General features: G+C 43.8%; 1 protein-coding gene across 1 annotated transcript; it reads right to left on the bottom strand.

Annotated features, from left to right (window-relative positions):
• Positions 1–322: 322 nt before the first annotated feature.
• On the bottom strand, positions 323–16578 carry LOC134444490 (uncharacterized). The gene is made up of 3 exons (XM_063193804.1): positions 16479–16578; positions 15958–16022; positions 323–1531 (listed from the first exon to the last, which is right to left on the bottom strand). Exons 1-3 carry the CDS (start codon positions 16513–16515, stop codon positions 323–325), a joined length of 1311 nt encoding a protein of 436 aa, XP_063049874.1. The 5' UTR covers positions 16516–16578.
• Positions 16579–18022: the final 1444 nt, after the last annotated feature.

The raw sequence follows: 18022 nt of genomic DNA, 5'->3' as shown, positions 1-18022 counted from the left end.
GTTGTTCATATTCTTTAAAAAAGATTTCAGGAGGTGAAGGGAGTGCTAACATTAAATACGTAAATTGAGACACAACTAAGGAATTTATAAGTGTTACTTTACCATAAATAGTCAGATGATTACCTTGCCATGGCTGTAAAATGGAATTTAATTTACCCAACTTGCATTTATAATTAATTAAGGATATTTCTTCAATATTGTGGGGTATATGGATACCAAGAATGTTGACGGCTCCATCTACCCATTCCACCGGAAGATCACATGGAAGACAGAAATCACTACTCTTCAAATAACCAAGTCGCAATATCCTAGGGTCCTAACCCTAGGCCAAACTTGGGGATTTGTAAATGTTATTTTTGGGATCAAATCCAGAAACCGTCTTCACAGCACTGGTCAGAATCATGAAGTTCGCTGGTTTTAAACATTCTTCCAAATTGTAGATTTGAGTTGTTTTGCGGAGTGTTACCAGTAACCTGCCAACTTCCCTCACTTTCTGTCTGATATATTCATGCTTTGCTGGGTCAATTCCGTGCCTATTAAAGAGGGACTGGGCGAACTGCAGGAGGTAGTGGTCATTCTTGATGGCAGTGCTCACCTCATCCTTGTGCATTTTGCCCAAAACTGCCCAAAGTGAGCTAGAAATTGGCTGTGACATTGTAGATTGACTGGATGCGATGGCAGGAACCCTCTCCCTCTCTTCAGTGTTCACATCGGGCCTTAGGGGACATTTTCTCATATGTCTACTAAGTTCTTGTCTGGCCATCATACCCTTACAGTACAGGCAATAGTCATACATCTCAGGGTTACTGCTTTTTTTTGAGCTCCTTTTCACCTTAAGGCAGCCTGAGCCTGTGGTTTTAACATCAGTGTTGTGTTTAAAGTTGCCAAGGTTGCGTAATTTCTCAAGAAGAATCTTCCTCTCCTTTGATGATTTGGCGGCCTGGAATGCCTGCGCAATTTCAGCATTTTCACTCAAATGTGTTTGGAGATGACGTGCAATTTTAGTTTGAGGTTTTCCACATACAAAACAATAGTTCACTTGGCTTTTAAGGTCTTTCATTTTTTCAGGTTTATTGTGGACAAACATTCCCACTGTGCCCTTTCCAAGATTGTCATCATTGCTTTTATGCAAGCATGACTCTGACATCTCTGGTTCAAAATCCATCGGCATATCCTTTAAGCTTTCCTCTGAGGTACTCTGGATATGTGTGCTCTTTTTTCGTTCTGTCTCCGTTTCTGAGCTTCCACTTTCCTGGAGAGTTGCCGCAGATTCAAAATCCATCGGCATATCCTTTAAGATATCCTCTGAGTCACTCTGGATGTGTGTGCTCTGTTTTCGTTCGGTCTCCGTTTCTGAGCTTCCACTTTCCTGGAGAGTTGCCGCAGATTCAAAATCCATCGGCATATCCTTTAAGATATCCTCTGAGTCACTCTGGATGTGTGTGCTCTGTTTTCGTTCCGTCTCCATTTCTGAGCTTTCACTTTCTGATAGAGAGGATGGGTTGTACTCCTCACCAGACGAGTAGTCATCCTGTGAAAGTAGATTTGAATGAATGGTATTAACTGAATACTGTATGGAAACGAAATGCACATGAGAATGAGGTCATGGCATGTGTGTGTGTATGTATGTATGTATGTATGTATGTATGTATGTATGTATGTATATATATATATATATATATATATATATATATATATATATATATATATATATATATATATATATGTATGTATGTATATATCAGGGCTTGACATTAACTTTTTCACCCATCGGCCACTGTGGCTGGGGGTTTTCCCGAGTCACTAGCCATTCAGCTATTCTATTAGCCACAATTTTGATATTATTTTTTTTATTTATCATGATACCGTACATCTAACTTCAGAAGAAAAGTTGCTAAGGCAAGAAGATGAGTGCATAGTTTTCTACTGTACATGGAAATAAATCAAACAAATAGAAAGAGAGTAACTGAGATTTTTATTTAACTTAAAGGAACAGACCATCCTTTTTTGATTTTCACATATTTGCAGTATTTCCAAGCATTATTCATGAATGTGCATATCATTTTTGTCTATGTGTTTGTATTGCCTTATTTAACAGTATGGCCAAATTAAGCATAGCAATGCAGGTCTATGGTACAAAATAAAACATCATCAAATGTACTTATTAACCACTTTAAAATGAATGTAAGATCTACCAGAGTGTAAAACGGCAATTTAATTGCGTCCAGTGATCACTTGTGGCTTGATGCTAAAGTTACCAGTTACTTCCAGTGATTATGCTGAGCTATGCTAATAATTCTGATCCAGTAAATCTAAGTACTGAAAACACTGAGAAGAAAATGATATGCACATTCATGAATAATGCTGGGAAATCAAAAAGGGTGGTCTGTTCCTTTAAATACAAACAATTGATACACAAGGGGCAAAATAGATGAGGCAATTGGCTAGTGACACTGAAATTGTTACTAGCCACAGCCAAGTTTCACCAGCATTTGGCCGGTTGGCAGGTGCCAGTGTCAAGCCCTGATATATATATACCGTAAATCCTCTAATTGTGGCCTGTATTCCATTACTGGCCGGGATTCTAATATTGGCCGGTCTCGCGGTCGGCGGAGGTAAATTGGGGCCGGTCTCTTGTACAGGCCGGGTCTAAAAATAGAATCAATGATTTGTTTTCCGTTTACCGGATATCTCACGTTGTTCTCAAAATCCACAACTGTAATCATTTAGCTGGTTAACATTAGACATTGTTCCTCACTCCGAAAAAGGACTCATTTGCTACTATAAAACAAACGGTGCACACGCCAAAGACTAGTTATTACATGTGAGCAGTGTGTTAATATCAGCTGAGCGACCGCTTCGCAGCTTCTCTCTAGCTTTCCTGCAGACGCGTGGGTAACCTATAGCAACAACACGAGCCCAGAATACAGCCAGAGGCAGAGGGAGCGCGACCATACAGAAAGAGATTTTGCCTTGGTTGCAAAGTTGTGAGAGCCCTCGTCATAAATGCATTTGGCGGTTAAACTTTTACTATGCGTTGCCAGTGGAGGAAAAATAGGCACGCTACAGTATTAGACAATAATATGGCTACTTCGCTTAACCTTCATATTTCAGTAACGTGCGATCACACATAGAGATTGCTTCAGGCCACGGACCGGAGACAGAAATTGTGGGCTATATTTCCCCGACATTTGGCTGCAGCAAGAAACAACTTGCCTTGCGAAGTCTGGGGGTAAAATAGGGAGTGAAACAGCCGCAGATATTGGAATACGACCGTCAATGTCAATGTTGTTGCCGCATCTCGTGTCCATAAACTCAAGGCGAGAATGGGATTAAAGACAAACAGGAGGAAGGGAGGAAGGGACACGCCTCATGAGTAAAAAAATGGACCGACGATGGTCTCCTAGTCATTCGCAAAATACCGTAACTGGTATGGTAACTGTAGCCTACTTTTTCAATAAACGAACCAAGTATTTTACTGGTTCAAAATACGGTAGACACGTGGTTTTATTCATTCCACTGGTAGTCTGTTTTGCTTAAATAGGAATATTGGCCTGTCTCTAATTCTGGCCTCCTTCCAATTATGGCCTGGTCCAAGAATGCACTTGAGTAAATACAGGCCCCGGCCAATAATAGAGGATTTACGGTATATATATACACACACACACGTATCGTTCCAATTCACTCATACACTACAATAGTACCCAGCATACACCACACCGATAGCCACACCAGCAAGATAATTACATGCTTCCCCCTTGTACCGGCAGCAGCATCTACTTGGTGAGTTCAAACATTAGCGACACACCACACAGTATTACCGTTAAATTAATCCAAACACCCTAGCGAACAGTACGATACCCACTGTTTCAGCTTCACTCTCCATTCCATTGCAATTAAGTTTCTCTCGAACTCACACTTGTTACTACTCCTTTCTAACCCTTTCATGTACGAATTATTAAATCACAGAGGTCGATTTTTTTCAATGCTTCTTCTAAGCCCCAAACAAAAAACACGCAAAAAAAGAATTTTCATGAAATTCACAATTTTGACAAAGATATGCAGGTGTCCACTCTAGCTTCTCTGCTGCTAAAGCAAGCAAGTGAATAGATATCAATGGGTTTTCACTTGCCCATGTTCGCCCCGTAGTGGGCACCCAAAAGGAACTGCAAAAGCTTACCGACTTAGCAGCAAAGAAGCTATTCGGCTTGTGTTGATAAACTCCTGGACTATTTACAAACTTCCAAATGCTTCGTTTTATTAGTACAGACCATATTTGTACTACTGTAGAAGTTGAGCGTCATGACATGATTTTTGTGGGGTACGTTTGGAGATACTGTCAGGGCCATTCGCGCTTGTGCCAAGCTATTCGGAATAACCATACAATAACTCGGTAACTCTGCTAATATTTGCCCAAGCCAGAAAACAGTTCGGATTGACTACTGGATTAATGTCAAGGTTCAAATGGCATTAGGGTGAATCTACTCCGAAACATCGCTTTAAGTCCGTATCTTAAAGTCAAGGATCCTGGCCTTGCTGGGACGTGAAAAAGCCCAGTGATTGGATCCTCGTAAGTGAACTCCGCGGAGTATCCAATCACTGGGCATTTCACGTCCTAGCAAGGCCAACACAGATTTCTCCCTGGTCCGTCTGGCATGTATTCCCTGTAGGAAGCGTGCACATCACGCTATGTTTTTAGGTTCCACCTTGGAAGAGGGAAAGTTTAATTGTGGCAGGGGTGAGTGTTGTCCCTTTCGTGATGCTTATGTAATTTATGTTTACAGTAAGGAGAGGAAATAAAGGTAAAAAATATTTTAAAATGTAAAAATTTCAATCACCATTAAAATGCATACCAAACCTCAGTAATCTTCACTTTGAATACTGTTTTTGTTTTGTTTATGCCTCTTGTTAACCCCTTAAGGCGCGGCTTTATAAATTCATTGTTACCAGTATGGTAATGACCAAGTTGTGGTGCATTACTAAAGGGCCTGTGTTGTGTCATAGTATTGTAGTGCTATGGTAGTTACATTTCAATGTCTATTACAGCGTGCCACTGGAGGTACGACACGCATTAAGGGGCTACTGGACTCATACAATCTTTTCCAATTGTAATCTCATTGGTAGACTAAGCTCAGCAGGTATTTTGGCCGATTATGTAATTCTCATATCTCCGGTCAATTATTGAATTACTATGTTTTGTGTTTCAGCCAATCTGTGTGCTCTGTATGCTTTGGGTTCAGCCAATCAGATGGTAATTGGTGGGGTATTTAGAGGCCTAGGTTTTCCTTTTTTTCAGTCTTGTAGAATTTTGGATTAATTATACTGCCTTTGCAGTGACAAACAGGTGGTTTAGCATACACTGTTGGAGGTTTCAATATTGAGTGTCTTTCTGTCTCTGCCACAGAAGTGGGCTTGTTGATAGTTGGGCCTGCTGTGTCTGATAAGGGGTGCCTGCAGAAGACCTTGGGCTACTTACAGAGGGCCTCTGAGACAAACAGGAGCCATCTGTATGTTTTAATATTTATAGCATACGTGTCAGAACACTCAATTTTGGTATACGTGTCAACTTTTAGTATACGTGTCTGATTTAGAAGTGGACTATATAAACGTGGTCCACCATTTTGTCCTTTGTCATTTTTCGCGATATAGGATGCTGTTCATTGAGAACCTTACTTCGACACGAGACTTTGTCATTTTCTTTTACACTCTATTTTTCTATTTTTCTTCATTTCTTTTCTTTTTCTAAACTTTTTGTAATCTCAGTTTTTCGACAATAAATTGTATCCTGATTTGACCCTTTTAATTACGAAGACGTCAAGACTTATTTTATTTTTGTAAGTGAGTCAACTAAAACACAACGCAGAGTATTCAGCCTTCAATTTTTGTTGGAGAAGAGAATTTTGGAACACCTCCAAAATCTAACAGATGGTGCCGTGACCCGGATGAGAAGAGAATAACAAGACCTGTTCCAGAGGCTAGACAAGCAGCTGGCCTGCCAACCTACCTTTTTTTGGAAGAAGTGCGCTCATCCAATTTGGGGGAAGACGAGTGCGGACGCGTACCCGTTCGACGTTTTAAAATTGGTGAGCTACTGATGAGTCTATGTTATTAACTCTGACACACCTTAAAGAACCACACTATAGCTCACTGCAACACATAACCTAAGACTGACACGTAGTTAATCGTATTAAGTAGCACCTTACATCACTGGTTAATGAGCTCAATGGACCTTTGGTGTATGTTTTAAAGGCCTAAGTAATCTTTGATCTTTGCAAAATGTTTTTCCAAAAGGTTTTCGTTTTGTAAAATGAAAAATGGTTAATACTTGGCTGCCATTGCCAAATGAATAAACCTTCCTTGCATGTTTTTTGCAAGATGAGGGTTCTAATCCAGTAATACCGGAGTGGTGAGTCGAGAGCTGATCGAGAGAATTTTGCACATCTTTTATTTTCAGATGAATGTAATGAATTTAACTAACACGACAATAGACCACAGGCCCAGGTACTAAATTGGAATGCCATTTTTTCAATAAGTAGCCTGTATTATTACATAGGATAGAATCTGCTTAGCGCGCAAGGACTTGTAGTCCGAGACTAGTTTCACAGTACCTTTTTTAAAAAGGATTTTCGGTCCGAGTAAAATCTTTTTCTAGTCCAAGACTAGTTTCACAGTACCTTTTTTTTTAAAGGATTTTCGGTCCGAGTAAAATCTTTTTCTAAAATCTAAGGCCGTGGGGAGTAATGCGCAGTGCTTTTCCGGTCTGCTGAGAGGAAAGTTTTTTTCCTTGAAGCTGAGACAGAGGGAGAACAGGGGGGGGGATAACGCCACGCTGAGTTTTTTCTCTCTCTCTCTGTCTGCCCATGGCCACAGTGGGTGTGTGGCGAGTTTTTTTCTCTCCTTATTCTCCGCTCTGCTCAGGCAGTATAGTGGGGGAGAAAGAGTTTTTTTTTTCAACCCTAAATCTCGAAACAAAGTGTGACTTTTTTTCTGACCAAAAGTGATAGAGGTTTTTTTTTTGTGTGTAAACCTTTTTGGCAACCATGTCGTTTTTCAGCAAAATACGTGGGCCGAATAGAAGCGCACAACCCGTACCATCCACCAGTACGGTAAACACTGAAAGTTTATCGGCCGTGGGCCGAGCCGAGATGATCAAGGTATTATCCGGCAAGCTTGAAAAGGAATTTGGTTTAAGGGAATTTGAAAACCGTCTAAGTAAAGACGAAGACATTAAGGTTCAAGGATGTGGGTGGGCCGCAGATGATGTGCTAAAGGTTTACCAAAAGTGGCTCACTACTAAAAAGAAATCAAAGGTGGCTATGGCCATGATTCTGATGGCTCAGTTACGAAAACAGGAAGCCGAACAATCAAGGGTTAATTACCAGCGTAACATAGAGTCACGTACTGCTAGACTGGCAGAGGCGCAGGAGGAAGTTAAGAATGAAAGGCGGGCCAGGCGAGCAGCTGAGGGGAAAGTGGGGGAGTTAGAGAAGCGAGTCTTATCTCTTGTGGCAGAAGTCGAACTACTACGGAGCAGGAGGTATGTTCCGCTGTACCCACAACTCAATATGTTGCAGGAAGACAGTAAGTCAGGCCCCTCCCAGTTGAGTCCAGCTGTCTCTCCCTCTGTGGTGACCTCTACAGCCCAACCCGCACGGCCACCTGCTGGCCAACCTGCTCTTCAACATGCAGTGCATCCTGCAATGCCACCTGCTGGCCAACCTGCTCTTCAACAGGCAGTGCATCCTGCAATGCCACCTGCTGGCCAACCGGCTTTTCCACATGCAGTGCATCCTGCAATGCCACCTGCTGGCCAACCGGCTTTTCCACATGCGATGTACCCGGTGCTGACACCTGTGGGTCAACATGCTGTCCTGACTGTAATGCAACCAGTGCTGCCACCTTGTGGCCCACCTGCAGTTCTACATGTGATGCCCTCTGGTGTTCCACCTGCAGCGCACCCTGCACTGACCCCTGCTGGGCCCTCTGCTGTACCATATGCAGTGCCCGCGGCGGTGCCCTACGTGGTGCCCCCTGCTGTTCCACCGGTACCATCACATGTGCCAGCTGCACGGCCCAGGGCTGTGTCATGGGCCGAGGACAGTCTCTCGGATTCATCGGATGATTGGGAAGACAAGGAAGAGGAGGTGCCAAGAAGAGACAGGGCAAACATGCCCAACCCCAGAGGAGGAGCCACAGCCAGCACACTCAGGTCACCTTCCTCTTGCCCTGGAAGAACCAAGCGACAGCTGCGGGAAGAACAACAAGCCCTGCTGCGTGCAGCCATACCAAGATCAAGACAAAAACGCTTAAAGAACCAAAGACGGCTGCTGGTGAGGATATGCCTAGACTGGAGGGTGAGGAGGATGAAAACAGGACTGTCACAGCCCCTCCTCCAAAGACAATCGAAGTTGTCACTCACATACCCGCTAAACCCGCAGAACTTGAAAAATGGTCTTCTCAATTTTCCCACCCGCGCGACTCTGGAATGAAGTGCTGGATGGAGCTGCGAAGATAAACAGATTTTTTTCTCTCTTCATCCTTACGACGGGTGCCAGATCTTGGCCCCCCTCATGAGTGACCTGGAAGCTGAGACCATACGACTACAAGTGGCCGCAGCCCTCAAGAAAGATTCCTCCATGATAGGTATCAATGAAGCGTGGCAAGTGCTGAAGGACTGGGTGACTCGAGAGGCCCGGGCGTGCATCGACTGGCAGAAGATCTCCGAGGTTGTCCAGAAACCGACGGAAACAGTGGACGAGTACTACAAACGTTGGGCTGAAGTGTTTGTCCTGCACTCAGGCATGGTCGAAGATTCCATGAAGCTCTATGAGTCCACAGTAGCAGTTGTCAAGTCAGCCTTCCTCTCTGGCCTGCTGCCAGAGGTAAAGAAGGGCACCAAGATAGCGAAACAGGACTGGGAAGCGAACAGCGTTGAGGTGAAGCATCTGGTACAGATCGCCAGCAACATTGCCCGTGACGTCGAGGCCCAAATTCGCATGATGACAGTAGACCGTCAGCTGGGCAAGGTCCAACACGACAGGAAGGAGGGAAAGATCCCGAGCTGTTCTAACTGCAACAAGAGAGGGCACAAGACAAACGCCTGCCGCCTGCCGAAGAGGAAGGTTGATTTCCAGAAGAGTGGGAATAACATCAAGAGGAAAAGGGATGATCGTAAAACCCACTCTGATGGGGAAGAGGGAGACCAAACAGACCGAACGCGGGAGGAAGTGATGCGTCGCCTCAATGGCCTGGACCAAGAGAAGCTAAACGATCTCCTTTCTGTGGTCTCGGGAAACCAATAGGCCCCTCCATCCGAGCCATTGCTGCTGCTGTGGAACTAAAATCAAAATCTCTTTTCGTGAACGCTACACTAAACGGAACAACGGAACTGGAATTTTTAATTGACACTGGAGCTGAATTGACTGTGTTGCCAAAAGCCATTGCAAAGAAACACAACAGACGCCTAACAAACATCACTCGGAGAGCATACAGCGCCGGCGGCGAAGTCATTCAATTACACAAGTCTGTTCCTGTTGACCTCACTATCGGGGCACTTGAGGTGACCTGCTGCCTGTGGGTGGGGGATAACATCTGTGAGCCACTGCTGGGCATGGACGTTCTGCTGACGTTCAACGCCACCCTCGACTTCAATGAAGGAGAGGTGTCTTTCAGACTACGCCGCCTGCAACTCAGCGACCTGGCAGATCACCCTATATGGGCTAAGACCAAACTGGACTGTGGAAATTTGGTCATGGAACCTGTGAAATTGACTGGAAAACAACCGCCTAGCACCAAGCAATACCCAATCAACAGGGCGGCTATCAAATGACTGAAGCCTGTCATTCGTGAACTGGAAGCACAAGGGGTGATCTCCAAAACCAAGAGCGCTTCAAACAGCCCCATCTGGCCTGTGCTAAAACCAAACGGTACATGGAGATTGACCGTTGATTACCGCGTCGCCAACCTCTACGTGGATAAATTGACACCCATTGTGCCAGACCCGGCTACCATCTTCAGTTCACTGACCCCCGAACACAAAGTTTTTTCGGTGCTCGATGCTGTGAATGCTTACTGGAGTGTTCCACTGGCTCCCGAGAGCCATGACTGGCTGGCTTTTTGTTATGATGGCACACAATACAAATTCAACTTCCTTCCCCAAGGCCTGCACAACAGTGCAACGCTGTACAACCAAGCACTGAGGCATCACCTACGAGCGCCTGGAATGCGAAACATTACATCCGTGGTGGTGAAGTATAAGGATGGTAGCCTCATAGCGTCACGCACAGAGGAAGAGCACGACAGAGATCTGAAGCTGCTGTTAGATTATCTGCACAAGAAAGGGCACAAGGTGAGCCGTGAAAAGGCACAACTGTCTCAGTCCTCTGTCATCTACTTGGGACAAAGGATCTCCCCGGGGAAGAGAGAGATTACCGTCGATCGAACCACTGCAATTAAGAATGTTCCAGAACCAAGCACCATCAAGCAGCTACGTGGATTTCTAGGCCTGTGTAACTACAACAGGGCCTGGGTGGAGGGCTATGCAGAACTCACACAACCACTGAATGACATGCTAAAAGGCAGCCCAAATTCCAAAACTCACATCACTCTGAATGATGAGCAACGTGCAACCTTTGACAATCTGAAAACAACTCTGTGCTCAGCCCCTGCTCTAGGTCTACCAGACCTGGAGCGACCCTTTGTCCTCTATGTCAACGAGAGAGAAGGGTTCATGACAGCTGTTTTGACACAAGAGCATGGAGGAAAACAACGACCAGTGGGCTACTACTCCAGCAAGTTGGACCCTACAGCACTGGGCTTCGGGCCATGTCTGAGGGCGGTACAGGCCGTCTTCCTGGCCATTAACGCTGTCTCAGGACTGGTACTGGACCAACAGCTGACAGTGCGTTGTCCCCACTCGGTGGCCTCACTCATGTCCATGCGCAAAGTTGCGAAAGTTTCAGACAGCCGCTGGGGAAACTGGCAGGCAGTTTTGGAGTCGCCAAACATCAACATTCAGCACGCCACAGTGTCTAATCCATCCACCATGATGTACCCTCCAGTCAATGATGTCATCACTGATCACAAGTGCGAGGATCTGGTGGAGTGCATTGATGAAGACAGATCAACGAAGGAGGTGCCCCTCCAGAGTCCTGAACTCATTCTGTACACTGACGGGTCAGCTCAGGTGATCAAAGGAGAGAGGTGCGCTGGCTGGGCAGTAACAAACGACTTTGAAGTTCTGAAGTCGGGCTCGTTACCCCCGGGCACTTCAGCACAGCAAGCAGAGCTTCATGCACTCACTGAGGCCTGCAAGCTGGCCGAAGGCCAAACTGCCAACATCTACACCGACTCAAGGTACGCTTTTGGTATCGCCCATGATTTCGGACTACTGTGGAAACAACGTGGATTCCTAACGGCCAAGGGAACGCCAGTCAAAAATGGTGAGTTTGTGGCGAAACTGCTTGATGCTATGAAATTACCAAAAGACTTGGCTGTGATCAAAGTGAAAGCTCACACAAAAGAGAATTCTACGGAAGCAAAAGGCAATGCATGTGCGGATGCGGCCGCAAAAACGTCCTGTATGAGGGGAAAAGGAACTTCGGACGGATTACATGGTAACGAAAACGGAATGGAAACAGACCACGAGCCTGGTTTGCGACAAGTCAAACCCGAAGAGGATTCTTCAGGTGTCAAGGAAAAACTGTCAAATATCAAAGACATGCAAGAGAGTGCTTCGTTATCTGAGAAATGGACGTGGATTGGAAACGCGGCCAAACTTCATGATGACAAACTTTGGAGGCATGGGAACAAGGTGGTCGCGCCCCAGTCGCTATTAGATCACCTAGCTCTCCAAATACACTCTCTGGGCCATGTGGGGGTGGAGAAAATGAAATACCGTTTCACCCAGGTGTGGTGGAATCCCAAATTCACGGCCGCCGCAAACGAGGTGGTAAGACGCTGTGTCACCTGCCTGAAAAACAATCACAGCAGCACAGTAAAACTGCCGCAGCTCAAGGCCCCAGCTCCCCCCGGCCCCTTCAGACACTTACAAGTGGATTACATCACTCTGCCCCAGTGTCAAGGTTACAAAGACTGTCTTGTGATAATGGACAAGTTTTCCAGATGGATAGAAGCATACCCGACCAAACGAGGGACGGCAAAACACACAGCTAAAGTGTTGGTGAAAGATTACTTCTGTCGTTTTGGGGTCCCTGAGTCTATAGACAGTGACCAGGGGTCTCACTTCACCGCGGCTGTGTGTGCAGAGGTGTGCAGGATGTTGGAGGTACAGTGGAAGCTACACTGCCCTTATCACCCTCAATCCTCTGGCCAGGTCGAGAGAGCTAATCGGACACTAAAGGAGAGACTGGCAAAGAAACATCAGGAGGGTGTGCCTTGGCCTGAAGCGCTCCCAGTGGTGCTATGCAGCATGCGAGCTACGCACAACAAGGAGACTGGCCTAAGCCCTTATGAGATCATTACGGGAAGACCAATGTCACTGCCTGGTACGATTGACCTGAGAAAAGCGGACGTTCATCTTGTCTCTGATGCCCTACTGAACTACTGCATTGAACTCACTGAGGCTGTGAAGTCTGCCGAGAAGGCAGTGCGGGCGGCTTGGACGGAGTCCCCGGAGGGAGGACATGCACTAGTGCCAGGACAGTTTGTCTTAGTGCACAAGCCTCAAAGATTAGCTTTACAACCTAAGTGGGAAGGTCCCTATGAGATTCTTTTAGTTACCAATTCAGCAGTTAAATTACGTAAAAAAGCAAAATGGATACATGCGAGTCACTGTAAATTAGTCGATAACCCTTGAGCTCATTGACCAGTTTCAGGACAAGTGCACCATATCTGTTTTTCCCGTAATTTCCTTCTAGCGGTAGCGAGAGTAGGGAGGTCAGTCTGCGAGAAGACTTTTCTTTGCTGTTGAATCAGCTGGGTTTCTTGTTTTGCGGAGGCGTAGAATGAAGGGGTTGAGATAGGGTGGGTATTTCCAGTCTGTATTGGTAGGCTTCTATCCACTTTCTCACAACACTTTCGGCCTTGTCCTGAAAGCAAAGCATTAGCCTTTGGAGAGAGATTGAGTGAAAGAAAAAAAGAACAACTCTCTGTGTTTTCTTTCTTTTTTTTTTTTTTTCAATAACAAGCTAGTCTTGTTTACATGCATTTGAATAATTTACATTCAACCAGTAATCAAGTTTAATCAACCCGTTCCTTTACCATATCTGTCCCTTCCGACATTTAATATGTCCAAATACATATTGAACATTTAATATTGTGTGATGCATTGTGTAGACTTTGACATGTTTTTAAATCAAGCTAACAGCGATCATTATGGTAAATTAATATGCATTTATATGAATGATGATTTCTGGTTGAGACAGGAATGTGTTTGATCTGACACTTGGTGTCCGATGTATCTGATACTGCGCTGTTCTTTGACAGATTGGGACCAGACGCAGCCCCTTGCCTTTACACCTCTGGCCTGGGGGGACCATTGCTGTCCAGTGATTGAGCTCTGTGCTCTGATTGCTGAACTTTCTGACTCTGGGACTGTGAAACAACACTGCTGCTGGGGACTGATAAGCAAGCTGATAACCAACTGCCCGTTTCTGTTTCTCTGCTGGCTCCTGCGAATGTGTGACGGTAATGGCGGTCCTTTGGGCTGCTGTTGTGTCTATCCTGTTGGGGATGCGTGGGGGTTACGCTGTTTATGACAGCCACCACGAGGTTCACAAGGATAATGTTTTCCTACAGACTGCCCACAGTTACGCAGAGGCTAAGAAGATGGACAATTGCTGGGTCTGTGGGTTAATGCCTAATGCTGTCAGCGTCTACCCCTATCTTGCCATTCCGTTCACCCTGCGTGAATATGTTACAGCCTTTAAGTGTGTTCACAGTGCCTGGTTCAACCCTAATGTTACTTTCACTTCACAGGAGAGTGAGCACCCGGACATTACCCATCGTCTTACCTTAAGTTATGCACCTAAAGGGTTATTGTGTGTTACCAATGCTGGGGGTGGGGAGAAAGTGGGCAATAGTGTGTGTGAATTTTCGGTGCAAGTGGGTCAGAGTAAAGTTAACATTACTTGGAGTGGAGGTTCAGAGATGCTTCCCCTGACCGACTGGAAGACAGATGCTTTGACCGCCTACAATGGTACAATGTTTGTCTGTGGTAAATTTGCATACACTGCTCTTCCACGCTCATGGCAAGGTACATGTTATCTAGCTTATGTAGTGCCGGCAATTAGGTTATCGAAAGAGTCACCACATTTGAACGCAATCCACCGCCCTAAGCGGGATATGTTTGGTAATCAAAAGGCAATTGCCACCCCAACCCAACGTTTTTTCTCTGCCGTTATTCCAACCTATGGGATGACCGTTGCTTTGGATGAGATCAGAGTCTTATCTGGTGTTGTCCAACGCATTGCCAACGCTTCTGCGAATGCCCTGCATGAGATTAATGCGGAGCTTCAAGCAGTGCGTGCTTTCCCCCTGCAATCACGATTAGCGATTGATGTTTTATTATCAGCGAAAGGAGGGACATGCGCTGTTATCCACCAGGAGTGCTGTAGTTGGGTGCCCGATGCGTCTAAAAAGGTAGAAGGTTACGTTTCTGAGATCTACGAAAATGTTGCTAAATTGAAATCGGCTGCGGGGGGGTGGTCTTTGGAGGGATGGATTGACTCTTGGGGAGGCCCTTGGGGTACTACACTGTATAAGATCATTGCTCCTGCCCTGTTGTGTCTTATTACTCTGGGTTTATCTCTGCAGTGCTTTTGCTGTTTGTTCAAGCGAATCTGTTGCAATGTCAGAATTGCACGAGTCAAGCAGCCAGGCCCTGTAGAAATTCCTATGGTACCGTTTTGATTGAGGGGTATTATTGTTTAAGAGCATTTGATTAAAGAAGATTCTTTATTGTTTGTCCCTATTTCCAACAGCCTATGGTGATCCACCTGAATGTGTTCATTTGATGATAAAAAACGTGTTCTTTTAATTATCAGGGGGTGGAATGTAGAATTTTGGATGAATTATACTGCCTTTGCAGTGACAAACAGGTGGTTTAGCATACACTGTTGGAGGTTTCAATATTGAGTGTCTTTCTGTCTCTGCCACAGAAGTGGGCTTGTTGATAGTTGGGCCTGCTGTGTCTGATAAGGGGTGCCTGCAGAAGACCTTGGGCTACTTACAGAAAGCCTCTGAGAAAAACAGGAGCCATCGTATGTTTTAATATCTATAGCATACGTGTCAGAACACTCAATTTTGGTATACGTGTCAACTTTTAGTATACGTGTCTGATTTAGAAGTGGACTATATAAACTTGTTCCACCATTTTGTCCTTTGTCATTTTTCGCGATATAGGATGCTGTTCATTGAGAACCTTACTTCGACACGAGACTTTGTCATTTTCTTTTACACTCTATTTTTCTATTTTTCTTCATTTCTTTTCTTTTTCTAAACTTTTTGTAATCTCAGTTTTTCGACAATAAATTGTATCCTGATTTGACCCTTTTAATTACGAAGACGTCAAGACTTATTTTATTTTTGTAAGTGAGTCAACTAAACACAACGCAGAGTATTCAGCCTTCAATTTTTGTTGGAGAAGAGAATTTTGGAACACCTCCAAAATCTAACAGTCTTGAACTGGCTCTGGTAGAGGTGAGATCTTTGTTACTCTTAACTGTGAATTTTAGTATTGTTGCTGCCTCAAACTTGCCTCTAAGTTGCCTCCAGTTCTGATTATTGTATTTATGCCCATGAGGTGACGTTTTGTTTTCCTTTTGAAATTCTTTTGTTTTGCATTTTCAGCACTTTTCGGCAGTGTAAATAAATATCCAGTATCATTCACTTTTAAAACCTCATTCTCGTCTCTCATTAGTGGAACTGGGGCAGCAATGTTACACTTTTCACAACGATCTTATTAACACTGAATATTATAATTTAATGTATACTTACATCGGACATATCCCAGTCTTCTGAAGATTTTAGCAGGCAGTTTTTATGCCATACAATATGGCATTCTACAGAAAACAAAATCAGTCAAACCACAGCTAAAATAAAGAAACAATGCTGTGTCTTGTTCTGAAGAATTACATATTTGTTTGTGAATTTACAGTCAGCCTAACATACAAAACTAGTACAATACACTTTCACTGGTCAAGTGGAATGCGTCTTAGCCACATTCTCAAAAATGCATGACAGAGTTCGTCTACTAACAAGACTTTTTTTCACTGTTCAGCTGAATATTAAATCCTACTAAAACATGCAAATTTCCTAAATGCATTACCACTATTTCATCAATGACATAAACTCTCAGAAGCCTGCCTTACCCAACACTTCTGCTGTTATGCATAGTTAATGAAGTATGGTATAACTGTACACCTATGGTACACCTACATGCACCTATGTAGAGCTATGTTACAATGACAAAAACGTACATTTAAATAAACAAATAAATAAATAAATAAGACACTTACGCTTGCATCTGAGGCCTTGCCATTTCAGAGATGTCATGGGTGACTGGCAAAGGCAGCATTTGTCAATTCTCACCAATTCGTAAAACAGCCTATGGACGGTACACTGTGTCTAAAATATTGAAAAACACAACATAATAAACACAAAAACTTTTATTCGCATTAGTACGCCATATATTTCAAAACGTATACACTTATTCATGGGGACACTAATACATGACCAATTGATTATTGACAGGCTGGATAAATGGAGCTTTTCAGAAAGAACAGGTCACCAATGAGCCAACAGCACGGCCTACTAAAGTGATGAAGTTTCCGTGAAGAAGTTTCCGTTAACCCTATTCAGACTGGGCTTTTTTGGCATTCCTGGGCCTGGGGGGGGGCTCTTTTGACCCCCCCCTCATAACTCATGAACGGAATACGGTATGACCACCAAACTTTAGGGAGATGATCTACATATGGACATCTATGAATGACATCATTTTTGTGTCATTATCTGGTATTATGACGTCATAATGACGTCATCTGATTATAATGCCCTAAATCTCGCCATAATGTATTTTCCATCAAATTTAGGTAATGCACTTAAATTTTAATGATTATATACTTCAGACCACTTAAATGCTCACAAAGCTGTCTGATACTAATGGAAATAACAAAAAAATGAAAAAGGAACAATAATGAGACTTAGATCAGTGATTTTCGGTCAGACATACCTGTCAGAAAACCGTTGCCGTGGCAACGGCAAAAATGATAAACGTAATATTTTGGTACTAAACTGTAGCCAACTAAATTTTAGGAAAAGTCACCAAGTTTCGTAGTCATAGCTTAAGTCGTTAAGGAGTTATACGTCATCAAAGTTGGTGCGGGCACTTTTAGCCCCCCCCCCAGTCTGGATAGGGTTAAGTCAAAGAATATTTTCATGGGGTTACAGAATTAATAACTGGTTTAGGCCTTCAGAAGTGGTCATGTCACATGGAGGGATGCATTCTTTTTAAATAGTTTGCAGGACGAAACGAGGGATATGGAGACAGAGGTGAAAGAAATACAGACAATGCAAGGCTGTGTGAGGAAAAGACTGAAAGACGGTGGAAAAAATAATAATATGGTGATGAATGCAGCAGTAGCCTAGGTAGAGCTGCAGAGGTCAGGGTAGAGGTTTAAGGGCCATTCCGTGAAATCGGTGCCTTTTCCATGTCAAAATTCGTCAAAAATCAAGTTTTTATTATTTTTTTTTTAACACTGAATGCAATATCATACATTTACCTATTTGAAAAAGATATGGGGCCATCTCAAAGCCTCTAAAATATGCACGTTTCCTTTAAAGAAAGTTTTAAAAAGTATTGTCCTCAGTCCTGTTATCAAAATACATGGGATATTTAAAGAATCATTTTGAAAGGAAGATGAACCATGACTTCTGCTTTCACCCTCTAATACCCTTCTTTGAAAACCAAAATTACTGTTATTGTCTTAAAATAACTTGAACATTATTCCAAAATGAACATACACAAGCAAATGTTTTAGTAACAGGAATGAATTGTTGATAA

This window comes from Engraulis encrasicolus, unplaced genomic scaffold, assembly GCF_034702125.1.
Source record: "Engraulis encrasicolus isolate BLACKSEA-1 unplaced genomic scaffold, IST_EnEncr_1.0 scaffold_570_np1212, whole genome shotgun sequence".
NCBI classification, from domain to species: Eukaryota; Metazoa; Chordata; class Actinopteri; order Clupeiformes; family Engraulidae; genus Engraulis; species Engraulis encrasicolus.
This window is presented reverse-complemented; position numbering and strand designations above follow the sequence as displayed.

What these genes read in the sequence shown, in the direction of transcription:
- LOC134444490 (XM_063193804.1), bottom strand. Translation starts at nt 16,515, where the DNA reads ATGACATCTCTGAAATGGCAAGGCCTCAGATGCAAGC. An exon ending in GCAAGGCCTCAGATGCAAGC is followed by an intron (nt 16,023 to 16,478) that starts GTAAGTGTCTTA and finishes TGTTTTCTGTAG; the next exon opens with AATGCCATATTGTATGGCAT. An exon ending in AAGACTGGGATATGTCCGAT is followed by an intron (nt 1,532 to 15,957) that starts GTAAGTATACAT and finishes CTACTTTCACAG; the next exon opens with GATGACTACTCGTCTGGTGA.